General features: G+C 51.9%; 1 protein-coding gene across 5 annotated transcripts in view; it reads left to right on the plus strand.

The window, feature by feature from the left end:
- Positions 1–335: 335 nt before the first annotated feature.
- Positions 336–22,902, plus strand: part of PLEC (plectin) — a 127,105-nt gene continuing 104,538 nt past the window's right edge. For 2 of the 5 annotated variants that reach the window (XM_089518235.1, XM_089518234.1), the window contains exons 1-4: positions 336–506; positions 1,879–1,919; positions 2,944–3,066; positions 21,338–21,542. In XM_089518235.1, coding sequence (XP_089374361.1) covers positions 359–506; positions 1,879–1,919; positions 2,944–3,066; positions 21,338–21,542 — 517 coding nt within the window. In that variant the 5' untranslated portion in view covers positions 336–358. Of the gene's footprint in view, positions 507–1,878; positions 1,920–2,943; positions 3,067–15,349; positions 15,422–21,337; positions 21,543–22,902 lie in introns of those variants that run through there. The other 3 variants (XM_089518233.1, XM_089518236.1, XM_089518237.1) reach the window with 3 other exon arrangements.

Genomic DNA, 22,902 nt, shown 5'->3' on the forward strand with positions numbered 1-22,902 from the left:
CTTCCTTCCTTCCTTCCTTCCCTCTCCCCTAAATCCAAGTCCACCCAAGCCGTCCTGCCCACCCCAAGCCCCTGGCAGACTGGCACATATGCCCCTCTTTTGCCTGCGGCTGAAGGGCTGACCAGATGACTCACAGGGAGTGTCTGGCTGGAGGGCCCTGGCCTGATGTGGCCTGGCATGCTGCCCATGGCTTGAGGGAGGGAAGTGCTTCACATCTGGAACCCATCTGGGCCAGTGGAGGAGGAGGACAGGCCGGGTGAGGGTTAACGGGGCGGCCGGCACACCCTCCTCCTTTCCTCCCTTCCTCCTCTCCCTCCTTCTCTGGCTCTGTGGCGTGGCAAAGCCCGGCTGGCCCAGCATGGCCTTCCTGAGCCCCTGGGCACTGAGCGACTCGGCCTGGCTCCGCATTGCCTGGGTGGCTGCCCTGGTACTGGGCTCCCTTGGGGTCTGGGCCCTCTTCCTCCTCTGCTCCCTCAGGGGACGCCCCCCACCCTCTCTCTGGGCAGGTAGGTGCCAGGCCCTGCCAACCCCACATTCACGCCAACCTGCCCCATGCAAGGGGCAAACATGTGGCAGACCCTGCAACTGGGCAAAGGGACAGCAGGGAGCCTTCAGGGCAGAGAGAGGAGAGGGGACCTGCCATGCCCCCTAGTGGGTGGGGGGACAGACCTTTTGCTCGCTTGACCCCTTCCTTGCCTCTGCTTTGGCCTTTGGGGGGCTGGGTGGGCTGACCATGAGCCAGAGGGCAGGGGGCTGCGCTGGGGGAGAGCCATGCTTGTCCCCCTTCATCATGCCCCACTTCCCTGTGGCAAAAGCCCTTGCCCTCCCAGATGCCTACTGGTTTGGAGAGTTCATTCTGGTGCCCAGCATAAAGAGATTCTACTGACGATGCCCAGGGAGGCAGAAGAGCGCATCGCTTTCTCTTGGGGTCACAGCTTCTCTTTCGTCCTCCTCCATCCCATGGTCCTCTCTGGGTCCCTGCTGGACGATGGCCTTTGAATGGGCCACTTCTTTGCGAGGACTTAAGCCCACCCAACTGGGACTTGGAGTAGCCACTGGTCTTTTCCACAAAGAAAGAGGGCAGGGTGACCACGTGTCCTCCTTTTCCAGGATGTAGCCTACATTCCAGCCTTCTGTCCAGGAGGAATTCCCAAAGGTCCTCCATTTTAAGCATTGCTAAGAAGCATGAGTTTACATTTCTATGAGTGCTTTAGCATTTATTTGGTAACAGCCTACAGTTTTCTTGAATGCCCTACATTTTGCAGTGCATTGTCCTCCTTCCCTGTTATGTCATCTGGACACCCTGAAAAAAAGTGGGGGGGGGTATAGGGATACAGGCAACTGAAGCAGTAATTGTGGGAATGGGGAAGGGGAGAGGAAAGGAGAAGGGTGGTCTTTGGGGGTCGCATGCCCGTCCCTCTATCTCTTCCTTGTCCTGGCCAAAGGAAGGGGACACTTTCCTGCCTGGCCAGCAGAGCCATCAGGCCCAGAAGGCAGCCCTTTGCCACCAGACCAGCGTGCCAGGTATCTCCTGCCTCAGGTGAGACCCAATTTGACCCTCACTGCCACACTCCCCTTGTGACGACACCCCTCTCCAGAAACTCCATTTGGAGGCATCACAACAGACATCTTGGCTGCTAGACAACTGCAACTCCCTGGGTGAACCTGCCTGCGTTTTGCTTGCTTCATCTTGGGCATGAAGGCTTTCTTGTGGCCAAAGTCAGGAAGCCCTCTGACATAGGACCTTCAGGGGCTGTGGAACTCCTTCCCACAGGAAGCTCAGTTGGCCCCAAATGGGAAAGACCCTTGTATTCCCAGTGGGTTTGGGGGTATTTCTGGCAGCATCCTCCAGCCTTCTCTTTCTCTTTCTTCTTCCAGACCAGCAACTCAGAGCAACCAAGTCCCAGGCCTCCTCCGAGGTAAGCAGTCGGTCAGTCGGTCCCTATGGACCCATTTGTGCCACACAGCTATAGTGCCATGATCCCACTCCAGGTGCCATGAAGTCCTGGGACTGGCAGATTATCATTATTATTGTTATTGTTATTATTTTACGGTATTTATACCCCACCCTTCAGCCCTAAAGGCTCTCAGAACGGCTTATTATGATGATGATGATGATTAATTAGAGGGTTCCCTGCCGTCAGGCGTACCATCTAAAAAGACACAACACCAAAGGAGGCGGGGATGGTGGTGGGGAAGAAGGGGATTCTTCTCTCCCTCTGAGGACTGGAGCCAGGAGGGCTCTCCTTCTTTGTTTGGGCCAGGCCTGGTGGAGCTGGGCCTGATCTCTCCCTCCATGGCCGGGTGGCACCAAATGGTCAAATGGGCTGGAAGGAGGGCTCTGCTTCTTAGTCCAATCCAGGCCTGATGGAGTTTAGGGAGGTGTCCTTAGAATCCTCATCCAGGCGGCTCCCCAAACTACAAATCCCATGCTTTCCACCAAGACATTGCTATGGAAGTTAGAGTGTGATCAAAGGGCTGGGCTTCTGTCAGTTGGTCTGTCCTGCAGCCCACCCAAGGCTGCCTCTGAACTAGTGCCCCCCATTACCACTGTATGGGAAGGGGCCCTTCTGTTTCCTCTCTGTCTCCAGCCCCAGCTGCCCCCTTGAACCAAGTGGCTCCCTTTTGCCCACCTGCCCAGCATCCATGTCCCTCTCTGTGCCACTGCTTCCTCCCCAAAGGGTTGGAAGGAGCCCACTGTCCTGTGCCCTGTGGTTCCATGGAGCCCCATGGAGCCCAAAACTGCCCCCGGGGACTGGGCTGGGCTGGGCTAGAAGCAGGGCTCTTCCCAATCATAGAATCCTAGAGTTGCAAGAGGCCACAAGGGCCATCGAGTCCAACCCCGTTCTGCCATGCAGGAACTCACAATCAAAGCATCCGTTGCCATTTGCCTCCTTATGTCTCATGCCACCTTCCCACCCCATGGCCTTCCTTCTTCTCCAGAAACGACGGAAGAAGAGCGGAGGGGGCTCCAAAGCCAAGCCCCCAACCGGCCGGAAGGACCCAGCTGCTCCCTCAGCCCCAGGCTCTGTGCCCCCCACAGCGGCAGTGGCAACCAAGTGGCAGGTAATAGGCTCGGCAGTGGCACACTTGCCCCTGGGTAAGGTGGGAGAGGCATGGCAGGGATGCCCACCAATGGGGGTGGGATTGGGAGACCCAGAACCCCTTCTTGGCTCTGTAGAGGGGCTTTAGAGGCGCTGCTGGCCCCCTTCTCTTGCCAAGAAGCAAAGATAGGTGGCTGGCAGTGGCACCTGCCCTTCCTGGCTGGTTCTTTGAGATTTTGGCATCCTCTGGGGATTCCTGGGATGTGACCTGTTCTGCATGGCCAAGGGCCACCTCCCATTCCTCTTCAGGGGTCATTCCCTTTCTGTGTGCCCTTGCTGTGTGTGTTTTTGTGTGTGTGTGAGAGAGAGCAAGGCAGTTGCATAATAATGGTAGAATTCCCCCCATGCCATCCCACTACCATCTTCTCCTCTCCTGGGGGAGACCTTGAATGCCTGGGGAGGGGGAGCTCTGCTTCACTTTATGTCCCCAAATTTATAGTGGGTTTTACCAATGAATTGCTTTAAAAGCTTGGGCTGGATATGTGTGTGTGTATATATAGGGAGAGAGAGACAGATGAATACTGTAACGGAATAACAATGGAGTGACCTATAGATAGGTGAATATTGACACGGAATAACAGTGGAGTGACCTGTAGCTAGGTGAATATTGTCACGGAATAACAGACGAGTGACCTGTAGCTAGGTGAATATTGTCACGGAATAACAGTGGAGTGACCTATAGATAGGTGAATATTGTCACGGAATAACAGTGGAGTGACCTATAGATAGGTGAATATTGTCACGGAATAACAGTGGAGTGACCTATAGATAGGTGAATATTGTCACGGAATAACAGTGGAGTGACCTATAGATAGGTGAATATTGTCACGGAATAACAGTGGAGTGACCTATAGATAGGTGAATATTGTCACGGAATAACAGTGGAGTGACCTATAGATAGGTGAATATTGTCACGGAATAACAGTGGAGTGACCTATAGATAGGTGAATATTGTCACGGAATAACAGTGGAGTGACCTATAGATAGGTGAATATTGTCACGGAATAACAGACGAGTGACCTGTACCTAGGTGAATATTGTCACGGAATAACAGTGGAGTGACCTATAGATAGGTGAATATTGTCACGGAATAACAGTGGAGTGACCTATAGATAGGTGAATATTGTCACGGAATAACAGTGGAGTGACCTATAGATAGGTGAATATTGTCACGGAATAACAGTGGAGTGACCTATAGATAGGTGAATATTGTCACGGAATAACAGTGGAGTGACCTATAGATAGGTGAATATTGTCACGGAATAACAGTGGAGTGACCTATAGATAGGTGAATATTGTCACGGAATAACAGTGGAGTGACCTATAGATAGGTGAATATTGTCACGGAATAACAGTGGAGTGACCTATAGATAGGTGAATATTGTCACGGAATAACAGACGAGTGACCTGTAGCTAGGTGAATATTGTCACGGAATAACAGTGGAGTGACCTATAGATAGGTGAATATTGTCACGGAATAACAGTGGAGTGACCTATAGATAGGTGAATATTGTCACGGAATAACAGTGGAGTGACCTATAGATAGGTGAATATTGTCACGGAATAACAGTGGAGTGACCTATAGATAGGTGAATATTGTCACGGAATAACAGTGGAGTGACCTATAGATAGGTGAATATTGTCACGGAATAACAGTGGAGTGACCTATAGATAGGTGAATATTGTCACGGAATAACAGTGGAGTGACCTATAGATAGGTGAATATTGTCACGGAATAACAGTGGAGTGACCTATAGATAGGTGAATATTGTCACGGAATAACAGACGAGTGACCTGTAGCTAGGTGAATATTGTAATGGAATAAGAGTCCTAGTATGTATATATCAGTGATGGCAAACCTTTTAGAGACCGAGTGCCCAAACTGCAACCCCAAACCCACTTATTTATTAGAATCATAGAATCATAGAAGCATAGAGTTGGAAGAGACCGCAAGGGCCATCCAATCCAACCCCATTCTGTCATGCAGGAAATCCCAATCAAAGCATCCCTATTGACAGATGGCCATCCAGCCTCTGCTTGAAGACCTCCAAAGAAGGAGACTCCACTACACTCCGAGGAAGAATATTCCACTGTCAAACAGTCCTTACTCTCAGGAAGTTCCTCCGAATGTTGAGCTGGAATCTCTTTTCCTGCAGCTTGCATCCATTGCTCCGCGTTCTAGTCTCTGGAGCAGCAGAAAACAAGCTTGCTCCCTCCTCAATATGACACCCCTTCAAATATTTAAACAGGGCTGTCACATCACCTCTTAACCGTCTCTTCTCCAGGCTAAACATCCCCAGATCCCTAAATCTCTCCTCATAGGGCTTCATGGTTTCCAGACCTTTCACCATTTTAGTCGCCCTCCTTTGGACACATGGCTCCATTTTCTCAATGTCCTTTTTGAATTGTGGTGCCCAGAACTGGACACAGTATTCTAGATGGGGCCTGACCAGAGCAGAATACAGTGGCACTATTACTTCTCTTGATCTAGACACTATACTTCTATTGATGCAGCCTAAAATAGCATTGGCCTTTTTAGCTGCCGCATCACACTGTTCACTCATGTTCAACTTGTGGTCTACTTGGACTCCTAGATCCCTTTCACACGTAGTTTCGTTCAGCCAGGTGTCTCCCATCCTATATCTGTGCATTTCATTTTTCTGCCCTAAGTGCAATACCTTACATTTCTCCGTGTTGAATTTCATTTTGTTAGCTTTGGCCCAGCTTTCTAGTCTATTCAGATCATTTTGAATCTTGATCCTGTCCTCTGGAGTATTAGCTATTCCCCCTAATTTGGTGTCATCTGCAAATTTGATAAGTATTCCCCCAATTTTTTTCTCCAAGTCATTGATAAAGATGTTGAATAGCACTGGGCCCAGGACACAGCCCCACTGGACACCCCTCTGGTCACTTCTCTCCAGGATGAAAAGGTGTCATTGTTGAGCAGCCTTTGGGTTCGGCCGGTCAACCAATTACAGATCCATGTAACAGTTCCTTTGTCTAGCCCACATTTGACAAGCTTGTTTGCAAGAATGTCGTGGGAAACCTTGTCAAAGGCCTTACTGAAATCAAGATATACTATATCCACAGCATTCCCTTCATCTAACAAGATGGTCATTTTATCAAAGAAAGATCAGATTTGTCTAGCATGACTTCTTTCTCTGAAACCCATGTTGACTTTTTGTGATGATGGCATTGCCTTCTAGATGTTCACAGACTCTGTTTAATGATCTGCTCCAGAATCTTTCCTGGGATTGAGGTCAGACTAACTGGAGGATCATTGTTGGGATCCTCTTTCTTCCCCTTTTTGAAGATGGGGACAACGTTTGCCCTCCTCCATTCGGCTGGGACTTCTCCTGTTCTCCAGGAGTCCTCAAAGACTATTATTGCCAATGGCTCCGATATTACATTTGCCAGTTCTTTTAGTACCCCTGGATGTAGTTCATCTGGTCCTGGAGACTTAAATTCATTTAGATTAACAAGGTATTCCTCTACTATCTCTTTGCTTATTCTGTGCTGAAATTCCTCTTTTCTATCGCGAAGTGCCATGTCCCTCTGACTTTCCAATAACAAACTCTGGCAAACTCTATGTTGGGGTGACGGTACATGTGCCCATAGAGAGGGCTCTGAATGCCACCTCTGGCACACGTGCCATAGGTTTGCCACCACTGGTATATGTGTTTCTGTGTTTGTGTAAGAGAGAGATTGAGAGAGCCCAAAGTCCAACAATGTGCTTCTGTGGAAGTCATAGCTTGGCAGTAACTCATTGCAAAGGAATAGCTGTTGTTGTTGTGTGCCTTCAAGTCATTTCCAGCTTATGGCACCCCTAAGGCAAACGTATCACGGCGTTTTCTTGGCACGTTTCTTCAGAGGAGGTTTGCCATTGCCATCCACTGAGGCTGAGAGAGTGTGACTTGTCCAGTGGGTCAACATGGCCGAGCCGGGATTGAAACCCTGGTCTCCTGGGGTCCTAGTCCAAAGCGCAGACCATTGTACCAGGCAGGACCAAAATAAATAAATAATTGACTGTGTAATTAATTCCTTTTCCCCAAAGAACCATAGTGCAACAGTTGTGTTACAGTAGTGACTGAATGAGGGATGGCTGTGCGCCTTCTGCAATGTCACTCTTACTTGTTCTGCTATTATGATGAGGATGGGACCATTTCAAGGGTGAAAGAGAAGTCCCTTTCTTTGGCCCTTTGGTAGCCATGCGTGCCGAGAATTACAGAGTTGGAAGGGACCCCAAGCTCCAGCCCCCAGAAAACTCCATCGTTCTCTTGAAATGAACTGGAGCCTGAAATGGAGTGTGAGTAGGGTGGTGGGACTCAGGGATCCTAATCTTCTTGCACTAAGGGGCTGTGGATGCGGAAGTGGAGAGAAAGAAGCCCCCAAGTCAGATTTAAGGAGGATCCCAGAGTGGGTGAGCCGATACATCTTGGTTGTTGTCTCGGCCCATGGCCACCCTATGGATGAGACGTCTCCAGGCCCCTCTGTCCTCTGCTGCTCTTCCCAGCTCCTGCAACTCCTCGTCGTGGTCTCTTTGGTCAAGTCCATCTGTCTGGCCTGGGGCCTTCCTCTCTTTTGACTTCCCTCCATCTTCCCTAGCATTATTGTCTTTCCCAAGGATTCCTGCCTTCTATGACAGTCTGAGTCTGGTCATCTTGGCTTCTTCCACAGAGGTTTCCGGCTTGATCTGCTCCAGGACCCTTTTGTTGGTCCTTTTGGCTGCTCTCCATGGGATCCTCAGCACCATGGGATCCTCCAGCCCCACATCTTGCATGAATGGATTTTCCTCCTAGCTTCTTTCTTAACTGTTCAGCCCTCACATCCATCCATGGGAATAGGGAACATGATGGCTTTTTTGATTCTAACTTTCATGCTCAGTTGTATGTCTTTGCATTTTAGGATCTTCTCGAGGTCTTTCATAGCAGTCCTTCCCATTCTTAATCTTCTTCCATTTCCTGGCTGCAGTCCCTATTTCTATCCATGTTTGATCCCAGGTATGAGAACTCTTTGACTGGGTGGTCATTATTTTGGCTTTCTTTATGTTCAACAGTAAACCTACCTTTGCACTTTCATAGAACCATCAAATCATAGAATTCTAGAGTTGGAAGAGGCGACAAGGGCCATCCAGACCAACCCTATTCTGCCATGCAGGAACTTTCAATCAAAGCATCCCCATTGACAGATGGCCTTCCAGGCTCTTTCTTCTTTGATCTTCATTAGTAGTTGTTCCAGGACTGTGAGGTTCTCTGTCATCAGCATATCTCAGATTGCCATACATCTATCCTCCCGTTTTTGGGGTGGGGGTGGACAGTTGGCATCACATGTACACACACACCGAGGAGCTGCAGTGGACATAGCTCCTGATTCTGGGCAGGTGGCCACCCAAACCTGGGAAATTGGGGGGGGGGGCGGCAGTGGGAGAACAAGGGGGTTATTATTACAAGGTTTTAGGGAAAGTGTCCTAGGAAGGGAAGGAAACTGTGGGGCAGGTGGGGGGGGGCAATGGAGTGGAAGGTAATGAGGGGGGCTTTAGACCCAAGGGGCACTTTTTGTGGAGTGGGGCTTTTTGTGAGCATTCATGCCTCACTTTGGAAGTCATTGAGAGGGGGCTGAGAGACTCTGGGTCATTTTGAAAGCCTGCACCCTCTAGTGCTTTGTTGTTGTTGTTGTTGTTGTGTGCCGTCGTTTCCCACTTATGCCAACCCTATCACAGGGTTTTCTTGGCAAGATTTGTCCAGAGCAGGTTTGCCATTGCCTTTTCCTGAGGCTGAGAGAGAATGACTTGCCTGAGGTCACCCACTGGGTTTACATGGCCCAGCCAGAATTCGAACCCTGATCTCCAGAACATTCCACTGATGAAGCCACACTGGCTGTCCCCAAAAGGGAACGCAAGGCCACAAACCAACAAAAGAGACAATCCTTAAGAGGGGATTCAAAGGGGATGCTGCTCTGCCCAGCCCTTCCCAACCTGCTGCCCCTCCCCATATATGAGGGGCAGAGTGCCAGCCTGGGCACAACCCAGCAGGACGGCTGCCCCACGGCTGCGGATGGGAGTTGGTTCTTAACAGTGGGGCCTTGTTCTCTGTGCCAGATCTACACTACACACCCCATGCCTGTAAACCCAATTGTCCACTTCCCGGCCCCCATGTGGCCCCCACCCTACTATGTTTCCCAGAGGCCTGACCTCTGCCATTTGAGCCAGGTCTCTCTCCCTTGGCTTGGCCAGACCTCGGCTGCTGCAGAGGCTCCCTTTGGGGGCCGGTGGGATTCCTCCTGGGGGGCTCGGATGCTGCCCCTCTTTGCACGCTTTTGCCCAGGAACCAGAGCCCACCTGTGCTGCTGCTGCTGCTCCAAGAGGCCTGTAGGTAACAATGGGTTGGGAAGGGCTTCTCTGAGGAGGGTTGCCATTGCTTTCTAAGGGAGGACTCCTCTGTCTTTGAGAGTAGGAGGAAGGCAAGCATGTGGCAGCTGCAGCACAAGAAAGCTTAAAACTTGGGGTGTCCACAGTGGGCCCCCATCTGGAACATGTGCCTTGGGGGAAAAAGGGGAGAGAAAGACCCCCAACCCCAATCCCCCCATCTCATACCAGGGCTGGCAGTGGGAACTGCCCAACCCTACCAGGGCCTGGCTGAAAGCCAGATTGGCACCTCCTTGTCCGGTTAACCCCCCCTAAATGCAGCTGCAGCACAGGAAGGGCTAACTCTTCGGGTGTCCACAATGCCCCCCTCATCTGGAAAATGTGCCTTGGGGGGAAAAAGAGGCATTTTGGGGGTCTCTGGAAGTGCAGAATTTCCTCCAAGCGCAACCGCCCAGAGGGAGACTTTCACTGGGGGACTGGTCTTTTACTGTGGGGGGGAGCACATAGCTTCCAAGGAAGAGGGCCAAGAGATGGCTCCAAGAAGGGGGGCCAGAGAGACACCCCCGCCCCTGCCAAAAGGGTCCTGGGATGGAAGGAGCCAGGCATCCTTGCAAGCTGGACCCCTGCTAGTGGCAAGATCCCACTCCCCAACTAGAAGGGCCCCTCTGCAGGGATGACTCATCTTTTGGGGAGGGGAGATCGATTCTAGTTGGTGGGTGGGATCTTGCCACTAGCAAGGAGGGGTGCGTCCTGCTTAATGGACGGCTTCCCAAAAGGGAACAGGGACCCTAGTTCCTAAAAGCATATAGATTTGGAAGGGCCTCATGTAGTCCAAACCCCCGACAGGCAGGAGCCCACAGCGAAGGTCACTCTGAAAAAGAAACCCATCTGGCCTCTATCTGAAGCCCCCCAAAGATGGAGAGCCCACCACCCTCCAAGGCAGTCCATTTCAAGCAGGAACAGCATTGCGGTGGGGGGGGATTAGGAGCTTGTTCCCCAAATAAAAATCATTCTTACCCCCTTCAGCCCCCAAATTTGTGTCATTGCAATCAGTTAAAGTAGGGGTTCCCAACCCATGGTGCCCCCACACTTGAGGGGTGCAAGATGGCATTTCAGGGGGTGCAACCAAGAGTGCTTGTGTCCTTTAGTAATAAGTCATGAGTCACCACCATTCAGTTCTTTCCCCTTAATAAATTAGGAAATCTAATTGCTCAATTTAGATTTGCATTTTATGCGCTGAGCTAAAAGCTATTTTAAAGTCCCATGTTTTTCTCCTGCAGCATTGAACGTGGTCCAGTTTGAGGTTCAAAAATTAGGTTTCTTCATCTTGGAATGTGATATTCCTTTGGAGGGGGTGCAAACATTAACGTTTCCCGGGGGGTGTGGGGCATAGAAAAGCTTGGGGCCCACTGATTTAAGAGGTCAGTTAGGAATAGCCTTTTGGCACCCAAAGAAAAGGGGACAGACAGAGGGACCAAAGGAAGGCAAACGCAGCAAACAACAGAGGAATATCCAGTCTCTGAAACACTAGAAATTTGGGGGCTGAAGGAAAGAACTCACTGGGTAGGCAGAGTTTGGGGGGCAAGGCCCTCACCTTACCCTCTGCCCCATAACTATCCCTTCAGCAAGGATGCAGCCCTAGCCAGGGGCAGATGCGCACTCTCTTCCCAGTGCCTGGGTCCTAAATGTTGGGCCTGGGGTCAGTGGTGTCATGAGGGTGGGGTGGGGTGTGTGGAGCGCACCAGGTGACAGCCGAAATGGGGCCACCCCATTGCTCCCCAAACGTCGGCTGCGGCATTCACCTGCGTCCCCTTAAAATGCTGGAGAGACGGCTGAGTTGGGGAGGAGAAAGGAAAGGGCCCCCCTTCTTTTAAAAAATCACATTTTAAAAATTTGAAGAATGTATATTGAAATTCTTTTAATAATTGTATTCTGTTTATTCAACCTCTTTACTTCAATAGATGCATTTTTCCTTTCTTTACAGGCAGTAGCTCTCTCCTTCTGACTTCCAGATGTACGCTTCCTAAACACTGGCTCCTCTCTCTAGATCTGGGGTTCCTTCTTATTGCTTAGTGGGGCGTCTCTTCTCTTGCTCCTCGGTCTCTTGTTTTTCGTTAATTTCGGTAGTTTCTCTTTCTACATTGTATTTAAATTTTAAAAGAAACATGACCAAATTTTCACTTTAACCACATGAACCTATATATAGATGCAGACATTTAGACTGTACGCGTTCCGTACAGTAATTTAAAGTTATAGTTTTAACTTGGCTACTTGTTTTATGTCACGACTATTAGCATTACGTTCGGTGATAGTATATGGGAACTGTGATTCATGGGTACCATTAGTACAACCCCCTCCCCCCCCCCCCATGGCTAAGGATGCTGTCTGGGGTGGGATAGGAAGAAGTCAGTTTGGGGGTGGGGGGTAGTGGTGGTCATACAATTAGTGGCCGCTCCGGGGGATGCCAACTCTGGTGATGCCACTGCCAGGGTGCCACATTCATTATTATTATTATTATTATTATTATTATTATTATTATTAACCTTTATTTATGAAGCGCTGTAAATTTACACAGCGCTGTACATACAATCTTTTTAGTTAGAGGGTTCCCTGCCCTCTGGCTTCAATCTAAAAAGACACGACACAAAAGGAGAAGAAGGGAGGGGTGGAGGGAAAGGGTCAGAGGTCCAGCAGTTCCTCTCTACCTCCAAGGCCTGGACCAAGGCAGATGGACTGAGGCCCAGGAACAGGATGTATGTTTGGGTGTGTGTGTGTGTGTTAAACAACACAACCCCCCCTACAGGGGCCACTGCCTGGGCAGCTGGAGTCTTGTACAGAAGGGCCTGAGAGCCAGTGTCTTGTACTGGCTGTCCATTCTGTTGGAGGACTAGGATTCTGGAGGCCAAGGTTCGAATCTCCGCTCGGTCATGCAAACCCACTGAGTGGCCGTGGGCAAGTCACACTCTCTCAGCCTGAGCGGAAGGCCATGGTGCACCCCTTTTCATAGAATCACCAAATAATAGAGTTGGAAGAGACCCCAGGGGCCCTGATCCAGTCCAACCCCATTCTGCCATGCAGGAACTCTCAATCAAAGCATCCCCATTGACAGATGGGCATCCAGCCTCTGCTTAAAGACAGCCTCCAAGGAAGGAGACTCCACTATAATCTCCGAGGAAGGAGTGTGTTCCACTGTCGAACAGCCCTTACTCTCAGGAAGTTCCTCCTAATGTTTAAGTGGAATCTCTTTTCCTGGAGCTTGCATCCATTGCTCCATTGGGTCCTAGTCTCTGGAGCAGCAGAAAACAAGTCAGCTCCCTCCTCAGTATGGCATCCCTTCAAGTATTTAAACTGGGCTCTCATCATATCACCTCTTAACCTTCTCTTCTCCAGGCTAAACATCCCCAGCTCCTTAAGTCCTTCCTCCTAGGGCTTCATGGTTTCCAGACCATTTTAGTCGCCCTCCTTTGGACACATGGCTCCAGTTTCTCAATGTCCTTTTTGAATTGTGGTGCCCAGAACTGGACACAATATTCCAGGTGGGGCCTGACCAGAGCAGAATACAGTGGCACTATGACTTCTCTTGATCTAGACACTACACTTTTATTGATGCAGCCTAAAATTGCATTGGCCTTTTTAGCTGCCGCATTGCACTGTTGACTCATGTTCAACTTGTGGTCTACTTGAACTCCCAGATCCCTTTCACACGTAGTTTCATTCAGCCAGGTGTCTCCCATAATCCTATATCTGTGCATTTTATTTTTCCGCCCTAAGTGCAGTACCTTACATTTCTCTGTGTTGAATTTCATTTTGTTAGCTTTGGCCCAGCTTTCTAGTCTATTCAGATCATTTTGGATCTTGATCCTGTCCTCTTGGGTATTAGCTATTCCCCCTAATTTAGTGTCATCTGCAAATTTGATAAGTGTGCTCCCAATTCTGTCATCCAGGTCATTGATAAAGATGTGGAATAGCCCTGGGCCCAAGACAGAGCCCTGTGGGACCCCACTGGTCACTTCCCTCCAGGAGGAAAAGGAGCCATTGTTGAGCACCCTTTGGGTCAACCAATGACAAATCCATGTAACACTTATGTTGTCTAGCCCATATTCCACTAGTTTGCTTGCAAGAATGTCATGGGAAACTATGTCAAAGGCCTTACTGAAATCCAGATCTACTACATCCACAGCATTCCCTTCATCTACCAAAATGGTCATTTTATCAAAGAAAGAGATCAGGTTTGTCTGGCAAATTTGAAAAGTATTTTGAAACACTTAGGGTTGCTATAAATTGGAAATGACTTGAAGTCGCACAACAACAACAACAACAACAACAACAACGAGGGCAGGGTGACCAGATGCCCTAATAACTGCAAAGGAGGGCAAAGCACTGCAAAAATGTAGGACATTGAAGGAAAATGTAGGACACTAGCAAATAAAAGCTAAAAGCACTCATACCAATGTAAATGCCTGCTTCATTGTCATGCTCCCAAAGGAGGACATTTTGGAATTGCTCCTGGACACAGGGTTGGAATGTAGGGCAGGTCCTGGGAAAGGAGGACGCCTGGTCTGTGTGTGTGTGTGGGGGGGGGGGAGCTGCCTCTTGCCCTTTCCCAGGGTCTGGGGAAGGGTTGCTCGGAAGGCTTGGGGGGCAGGATGCCGGGACCCCCTGGAAAAGCCCCCAACAAGGCCCTGTGGTCAATGGGGCCCTTCCTGGACCCCCATGGCGTTTGGGTTCAGATGGTGCCCCTAGGTTTGGACCCCAAAGCCAACCTGTGCCCAGAGGCAGGGGCTGTGGAGTGTAGGCCCCTGTCTTTGAGGGGCATACTAGGAAAGGTTGGGACCCACTGATGGAAGAGGTCAGTGGAGTGTCTAGGAGCAGCCATGAGGTATCCAAAGAAAAGGGGGCAGGTGGGGCAACCAAGGGGATTGACAATGGGGAGAGAAGGAGCCCCCCAACCAACTTGGGCTGGGCATTCCTAAAGGTTGCCCAGCAGGGGAGGGGGGAATAGCCTGCCATCTTCTCCCCTCAAACAAGGATGTTAAAGAAGGGGGGGGGGGGCTTCAGGTTTGGGTAGGAGTTGGGGGTCAAGGGCACCAGGGGGGCGACAGAGAGGCTCCTTTGACATTTGACCCTAACCGGGGGGGGGGGGGGCTCTGGAATTTGTAGCCACAGGCTGAGAGAGAGGCAAGTATTGCCCCCAATCCCCCCTGAACCCCCCCCCCCCGCCAAGTGCTCTTAAGGCAGACCTACTGACCCCCCCCGGGCCCCCCACCCCACCTGGGGGTCTCCGAGGGCCAAGGGCTGCCCTGTGGGAGCCCTGCCACTGGAGGGGCTGCGGCCCTGGCCTTGCTTTCTGTGGGGAGAAGGGGGCCTGCAGTGTGGGTGGGTGGGTGGGTGGGTGTCTCCAATTGGGGGCTCTTGGTTGGTTCAATGCGGGTTCTACTGGGGGCCCCTGCGGGTGGGACCAGGGCCTCCCTTTCTCTGGAGCACAGTCGAAAGAAGGATCGATGGGATTTGTAGTTCCGCGAGCCTTCTCTTCCAGAGAGCTCTGGCGCCCCAGGAATACGTGGGGGGTTGTGGGTGGGGGTTTTTTTTTTGGGGGGGTGTCGTGTTGTGTGTCGCGTGTTGCCACCAGCCTCCTCCTCCTCCTCCTCCTCCTCCTCCTCCTCTCCTGCGCCGGTGAATAATTCATCAGCTGTTGGCAGCTGTGGGCGGCGGGTGGGGCCTCGAGATAGGCGCACACACACACACACACACCCTCCCTCCCTCCCCCGGGGAAAGGGGAGGAGCCCCGCTGGCCCCCAGGGGCCTCCCTCCCTGCCTCTGCCCGCCTGGCCCCGCTGCTCCGGGGGCTGGGTGCGGATCCTCCTCCTGCCTCCGCCAGAGAAGGCCGGCCAGCCATGCTGCCCAGGGAGGAGCGGGGCGGCGCAGAGCCCCAGCAGGACCCCCGCCGGACACGGTCAGTCCACAGCCCCAGCCAATGCTTGGGGAGGGGGCCCTTCGGGGCTCTGCCAGCTGTCAGGCCGTGGGGGGGGCGCAGGGTGGGGACCCTCTCTCTCCCAGGCCCCGGGGGGGGTCTCTGGGGGCTCTCTGGGGAGATTGTTCCAGGGAGGGAGGGGGCGCAGGGGGGGCTCCGGCCCCCTCCCGCTAGACTGCCCCTGGCAACCGAGAAAAGCAGAGCAGCAGCAGAACCAGAGCGCCCCCCCCCATTTCGCTCTTCTCCTGCCCCCCCTTCAGGCTGCTCAACCCCCTCCATTGCTAAGTGACGTCACTGGGCCGTGCCTCTGCACTGACTGCGGGGGGGCTGGTCTTCCTGGGGGGCGTCTTACATAATCCTCGTGGCAAGGAAGAGGCTGGGGGGGGGGGGCTCTCAGGCCCTGGCCGGAGGGAGCTGGGCAGCAGGGGAGGGGGCCTCCAGGGCAGGGCATGGAGGCTGGCAGTGCCCACCTGCAGCAGAGGCCCAATGATGGGTGGGGAGGGAGGGAGGGTGGGCACCCTCCTGTAGCCTAATGCAGGGGTCCCAGGGAAGGTGTGTGCTGCCCATCCAGAGGCCACTGCCCATCTCTCTCTCTCTCTCTCTCTCTCTCTCTCTTTCTCTGCCACACCAGGTGGGTAACCTGGCACCTTCTGTGGCTGATGCTGCTTCCCCCTTGCCTCCCCCCCCCCCGCTTGCTATGGGGAGACCCCAGGCCAAGGCCATGCTAAGCAGGAAGCCTGGCACCCTGTGCCCCAGAGAAGCAGGGAGAAAGGCCAAGAGATGGAGCATACTGGGAGGAAGAAGCTGTTTTGGAGAGGAGAGGGGAGGGCAGGGGAAGGGGTGCCAGGGGCCTGATAGGGGTCTGCCCTCAAATGCCCTGGCCAGACTCAGACATGGCAGGTAGCCAGGGAAGAGCAAATGGCAATCCACCAAGCCAGAGCTTGGCCTTCCCAATGGTCATCTACTCCAGGGCCTGGACCATGTCTCCAAGGGACCACCATCTGCAAAGAGAGGGGTGAGGGCACTCAGGCCAAGGAAGGGTCAGGGCTGGCCCTAGACACTTGGCTCCTGGAGCAGGGCAGGGAATGGCTGCAGGTGCCTTCCTTCTGCCCCAGAGAAGCATGCCAAGTACCCAAGGCCTGATAAATTACTTTTGACATAACCCCAGAGGAGCCTCTTTCAGGCACTAAGAGTAAGACGATGGTCATGTCAGTCAATGCCTTTCCACCCCAACTGCCCCCCCCCATAAAAAACAATTGGTGGGAGGGTAAGGCCTGCAACAGGATTACACAGCAAACAGCCTGTGTGTTTTGAATGGCCTTGGATTGCACAGCAGGGGTGGGCTCCTGTTGGCTGCCCCCTAAATGCCTTGGGGTCAGGGTATCTCAAAGACCCCCTCCTCCAACATTTGTGTTGCTGTTGTGTGCCCCCCAAGTTGTTCCCGACTTATGGCGACCCTATAGTCAAGCTGTCAGGGTTTTCTTGGCAAGTTTCTTCAAGGGGGTTTGCCCTTGCCATCCTCTGAGGCTGAGAGAGTGTCACTTATCGCCTAAGGTTACCCATTGGGTTTACATGGCCAGGCTGGGATTTGAAGTCATAGTCCACCCCTCAAACCACTGTGCCATGCTGGCTCTCACCTCCAATAGGAGCCTGCCCCAAAATTGGAGATCCTCATGGGTCCTGCCAGGCTAAATTGTGGGCCACAGCAAATGAGGGGGCCTTCTCTGCTTTGAAACCCCCAACTCTGGAAGCCCCTCCCTTCGTGCCTTTGGTTTCCCAGCAGAGACTAAGGCCGAGTTGCCCAGCGTGACCTTTGGCCCTTAGGACCAGGCCAGGCTCTCCTCTGGATGTTGTAACTGACCAGGGCTCAAAGGCTGTTTTGGGAGGGTTGTTTTAGTCTGCTTTTAATTCACAATTTCCTTTCTAAACCCCCCTGGGGGGCCACGGGGGTCTAGAGGCCAGAGAGGAACCCCTCACTCACATAAATGGGGTAAATGCAACGGATGCAGGAAGCAGAGGGCCCTTCTTCACATCACCAGCGTATCTGAGCTTCTGGGAAGGCTCTGGTAAGGTCCAAAGCAAGGCTTACTTGACTGTTACAAAGAAATCTATCTAAAATTGGATTTTTCTAGCCAATCGAAAGCCTCTGCTTGGCGCAAGAGTCCATAACAGCTGAGTTTCACAGATGGACATAAGAGCAGCCTTCTCTGGAGCCTCATGGCTGCCTCCAAAAGACATGGAGAAGGGAGTGAGAACAAAGAGTTGTAAAACACTGACCCTTAACCTTTAGGAGAGAAGGGGAGGAAGGAGGAAGTGACCGCTCCAGGAGTCACACTGACCAGAGGAGCCAGCCTGGCCCAGGGCTTGGAGAGCAGGGTTTGATTCCCGCCTGGGCCACCAAACCCACTGGGTGCCCTTGTCAAGAAAAGCCCAGGACAGAGTCGCCTGCTTAGGGTCACCTTAAGCCAGAAAACAAGTTGAAATCACCCACAAGAAGGAGCCGAGAGAGAGAAAGAAGACAGGCGATGGAGGAAGTTCCCTTTCCGCTCCTAGTTTCCAAAGAGACAAGCCTGGATGCTTTCTTCCCCTCCAACAACGATGCATCTTCTCTTGGGACTAAAGCAAGGAAACCTCTCCAGTCCTCCCCATTGAAAAGTTGGGGGGAAAGGGGGGGAAAGGGGTTGCCTTTGTGCCACTGCCCTGTTTCTGCCAGAGAAGGCCACCAGCCTTCCTATGGCTTGGCTCTTTCTCAAAGCTTGGCATCTTTTCTTCTGGAGGCGGAGGATGCTCAGGAGAGGCAGGGATGTCCAGAAATATTCCCCGGTGGCTTTAGCTTTAGCCACCTGGGAACATTACTGGACATTCTTGCTTCTCCTGAGCATCCTCCGCCTCCAGAAGAAAAGATGCCAAGCTTTGAGAATGAGGGTTGATGGGGGGGGGGAGGCATGTTTTTTGGGGGAGCAGAGCTGTCTTCCTCCCTGCATGCTGGGACCTGGGTTGCATCCTGCATCCTCAATCTGTCATCTTTGCTTCAATGGACATAGGCACAGGGACAGGAAGGAGAGCCCTCTCTATGCCACCCAGAATCCCAACCCAGGACTCCTTTTCCCCATGGGGCAAAGCTAGTGGTGCCCTGCTAGCTGTGCCAGATGTCTGGGCCCCTCCCAGGGAACTGGGTCTTCCTAGAGGAGGGGTACCATGGTGGGCACACTGGATCTGGCTGGCAGGAGACCCAACCTCAAAACACCCAGTCTCTGTGGGGTTGCCCTGGGCAAGTCCCCTCTCAACTGGACCAGGTGGATGTTCTTGGCCAGGAGGGAACCAGGCAGAAAACTGCAGCTCTGCCACTTTGGTTGGCCCCCAATGTTTGCGACTTGAGCTTTTGCGGATTGGATTATTTGCAGTTTCAATTAATATGTTCTCTCTAGGACTCTCTTAAGTCCTCCAGCGCAATCCTGACCATAGAGTTATGCTGGAGGAGTTCCTAGAGAAAACACTTCTCTAGGCCTTTGTAGGTCCTCCAGCATGAGTCTAAGATCAACCTCTGGCAGATGTTGACCACAGAGTTGCACTGGAGGACCTGGAGATTCCTAGAGAGGAAGTAAGCCTTTGACTTTTATGGATTTGATTATTTGCTGGTTTGGTTAATATGTTCTCTCTAGGAATCGCTTGGTCCTCCAGCGCAACTCTGCCAGACATTAGCCATAGAATCAGGCTGGAGGACCCAGACGTTCCTAGAAAGAGCACTTCTCTAGGCTGTTGTAGGTCCTCCAGCAAGAGTTGACCATAGAGTTGCACTGGAGGACCTGGGATTCCTAGAGAGGTGTCTTTCAGGTTAAAAATAAGAGTAGCCCCCCCCCCTTCATTTCAGAGATTCATGGGGGTCTTTCACCCCTAACCCCACTTAATGTGTAAGGACCACTGTACTTCCTGGGCCCACTGCCCAGTCCCAGTGCATTCTGTGTCCAGGTGCCCCCTCATTTTGCCAAGGACAAAGTGTTTTGCCAGCCCCTTTTGCCAGTCTGGGGGTGCAGAAGGTGATCCTGCCCCCGCCCCCCGGGAAAGCAGACATCCCTGGGTGGTCTTGGATTGGCCTAGGGGTGTCACTTGATTTTCCATGCCAGGGGAATTGTGGGTGTGCTGCCCATGAAATGCTTCCCCCCTGGGCATTCTGGGAAGTGGCTCTTAGTCTTAGGGCCTTGAAGTGCAGGGTCCCTCATGTCTAGAGACCCTATAGCACACACCCCACTTTTGCAAAAAGGGGGGCAGCTGTGTGGGTCTGGACTAAAGCAAAGAAGTAAAGCGCCTTGGCGTTTGCCTCTCTGCCAGGCGCCGTTCCCTCCAGGGGTCTGGGGCCCACAAGAACTGGGGGTCTGGGTCCCCTTCCCTGTTTGGGTGGGACGAGGCCGGCTGAGATGGCATAGGCTGGAAAGGGGCAGGAGCTGCTGGGTCTTAAAAAGTTACTTTTTGTAAAGCATTACAAGGATGAAGGAAGAGGAAGGGGAAATGTGGCAGTATTTTTAAGATGGATTGGTTTTTATATTTGTATGAGCTTTCCTGATAAACCTACTTCTTCAGATGCAGTACTGAAAAGTAATACAACCGCAGGCATAACAGCATATTTATATAATATAGCGCTGTAGATTTGCACAGCGCTGTACATAAAACAATAAATATATAAGAGTAAGCCTGCCTACAATCTAATAAATAATAGGATAATGCATATAAAATACATAGCAATACAGGAGATGGTTCAATAAAACAGACAACAAATGAACATCAAATAGCAAATGACAATCACGCAATGCCTGGGAAGGCTTCTCTGAACAGGATGGTCTTCAGCTCCGTTTTGAAGCTGGTTAGAGAAGTGATCAGGGCCTTGCGTCTCGCGGGGGAAGAAGGTTCCAGGAGTGAGCGTTTAAATAATACCTTTTGGGGTAAAGGATTGTGAGGCTTGTTCTTTTGGTTACTCAGAGGAAAAAAGGGGAAACGTAAGGTTGCTCAGCAGAAGTTGTGAAGCGAGGGGGGAAAGTCTGTCAAAATGGCTCTAAGCATGCCCTTGAAAAAGGAACTAGGAAGTGTTACTCATTACACCTGGGGTGGGCACACTCCAGACGCAGGGCGGTCTCTGCATGGCATCGCAGCAGCCATTTTGGCCATCCAGAAGAGATGACTGTTGTTCCCAGTCACCTTTCTTGGGGGAGCACTGCCAAACAGCCTTAAAAAGCCCCAACAAAGAGTTTTATTTCAACAGTAGGGACATTTTTCCAGGGCCTTTGGGGGCTAAGAGGGGTGCCAAGGGTCACACAGGACCCCCACAGGCTCCATGGGCACACTTCCAGTTATGCCAGTGAGGCAACCTGCTGCCCCTTTGCCATATGACTTCTGAAATTAAGGTTCATTCTGCTCTCATTACAAAATAAATATAGGAAATAAACAATTTTATTATAAAATGATAGAATCATAATCATAGAGTTGGAAGACAAGGGTCATCCATAGAATCGTAGAATTGGAAGAGACCCCAAGGGCCCTGATCCAGTCCAACCCCTTTATTCTGCCATGCAGGAAATCTCATTCAAAGCATCCCCATTGACAGATGGCCATCCAGCCTCTGCTTAAAGACCTCTAAGGAAGGAGACTCCACTATAATCTCAGAGGAAGGAGTCTGTTCCACTGTCAAACAGCCCTTACTCTCAGGAAGTTCCTCCGAATGTTGATCTGGAATCTCTTTTCCTGCAGCTTGCATCATTGCTTTGGGTCCTATTCTCTGGAGCAGCAGAAAACAAGCTTGTTGTGTATGAGGAGGAGGGTGAGCAGGACAGCTCCTTTTTTGACCGAGCTGCTGGATGTTTGGGTCCCCGACCTGCCTAACCCCCTTTCTGCTTCTTTTGCTTGCAGGAGGTGATGTCCACCCGACGGAAAGAGAAGCCCAAAATGGCTGCGGAGGAGAGTTCCAGTGGCGGCAGCAGTGGGGGGTCCCCATCCCCGGGGGACACCTTGCCCTGGAACCTCCCCAAGCACCAGCGCACCAAGAGGACCAAATCGGCCTCCGGGAATGGGACAGTGCTTGACCCCGCTGAGAGAGCCGTCATCCGCATTGCAGGTAGCAGGGGCTTCGGGTGCCAGTTGGATTTTGGCAGGTGGAGGGAGGAAACTGCAAGGGGTAGGATTGGGGCCTAGGCTTTAACCCTGCAAGGTCATCATGAACCTCTGTTTTGGCACTGGACCTACCTGCAGCCAAGGTCCAGAAAATCCGCTCCTGCCCTCACTATGGGTCCATCTGCTGCTTTGTCCAGGTTGCATATTTTGCTGGAGAGCAGCTGGTTTCCCATGTGGCTGGTCAGTCATGTTTGGGTTGCGCTCATGACCTTTTCTTGTGAATCGGGGCCCTGCTGTGTAGTGTTCCCAGCAGCAGACTTGTGCGTCCAGTCCAGCTGCCTTCCCATGCAGGGTTGGTGCCGCGTGATGGTACTTCTTTGGACCACTGGCTTCTTGTCTCAGAGCTGCTGTCTCTGCGGTGATGTTGTTGTGGGTCTCTCCAGAGCAAAGGTTGAGTAAAAAAAGATGCAGTTGGGGAAAAATGTGCAGTTTGAAAAGTGTGAACCTGTGCAGTTGGAAAAACTGGAGGATAGCAAGATGCACTGAGCATTTGTGAAGTGCCTACATGACTGCATTTGTCAAGACAGGAGGACGCTTGGGATTGGAGAGAGACTGGTCTTGGCTACGCAGATTTGGTGAGGTCCATCTGGAACGGCCGCTGGACGGGTGTCACTGTCTGGAACTGGGATTTGCAACACTGCATTTTAAGATCTGTCTTAGTTCATTAAATGACCCAGTGAGCTGCTGGACTGTCCTGTCCATTAACAATCATGAATGAATAATTGCCACATGGGAGATAAGAGGGATGGATTTCTGTAGAGAAACTGCCATTGATTCAAGGTGTAAATCCAGAGGGCTGGGATGAAACCTCCTAAGGCCAGCAGCCTGTGTGCCATGGTGGAGGGCGCAGGTGATGCCAGGTTGGAGGTCTTCCTGGTGTCTCCCCTTCCCCTTGCCTATTGAGACCCAGGCCATGGGGCCTGGAAGGGTTGCTGCCCAGATGCCCCCTTCCTTGGAGGCTGACGGTCTTGTGGTCTTCAGCCGTGGTGGGTGCCAGGTGCTTTGCCCTCTGCCTTCGCTATCCACTTGCCAGCTGGCTGTGGGTTTGGCTCATCCCACTTTTCTGAGCCAGTGGCCAGAGAGGTTGTTGCGTAGTTACCAGGAGGGCCAGGCTGGTAGAATTCAAAGATATAGGCGCTGTACAGACCACTGAAAAATGGTGGCCTCACCACGCCTGTTTTTCCACCGGAGGGAAGATGCACCCGCCAAACCAGGCAGCTTCCTGCTGGCGAAAAAAGAACCTGCCTAATAATGGCGGCACCACTGGCGCACTCGTTACGTAAGAGCCACCCGGCACCGCATGG

Source organism: Sceloporus occidentalis, unplaced genomic scaffold (genome assembly GCF_023333645.1).
Source record: "Sceloporus occidentalis isolate IW3139 unplaced genomic scaffold, rSceOcc1.0.p SCAF_3, whole genome shotgun sequence".
Classification (NCBI taxonomy): Eukaryota; Metazoa; Chordata; class Lepidosauria; order Squamata; family Phrynosomatidae; genus Sceloporus; species Sceloporus occidentalis.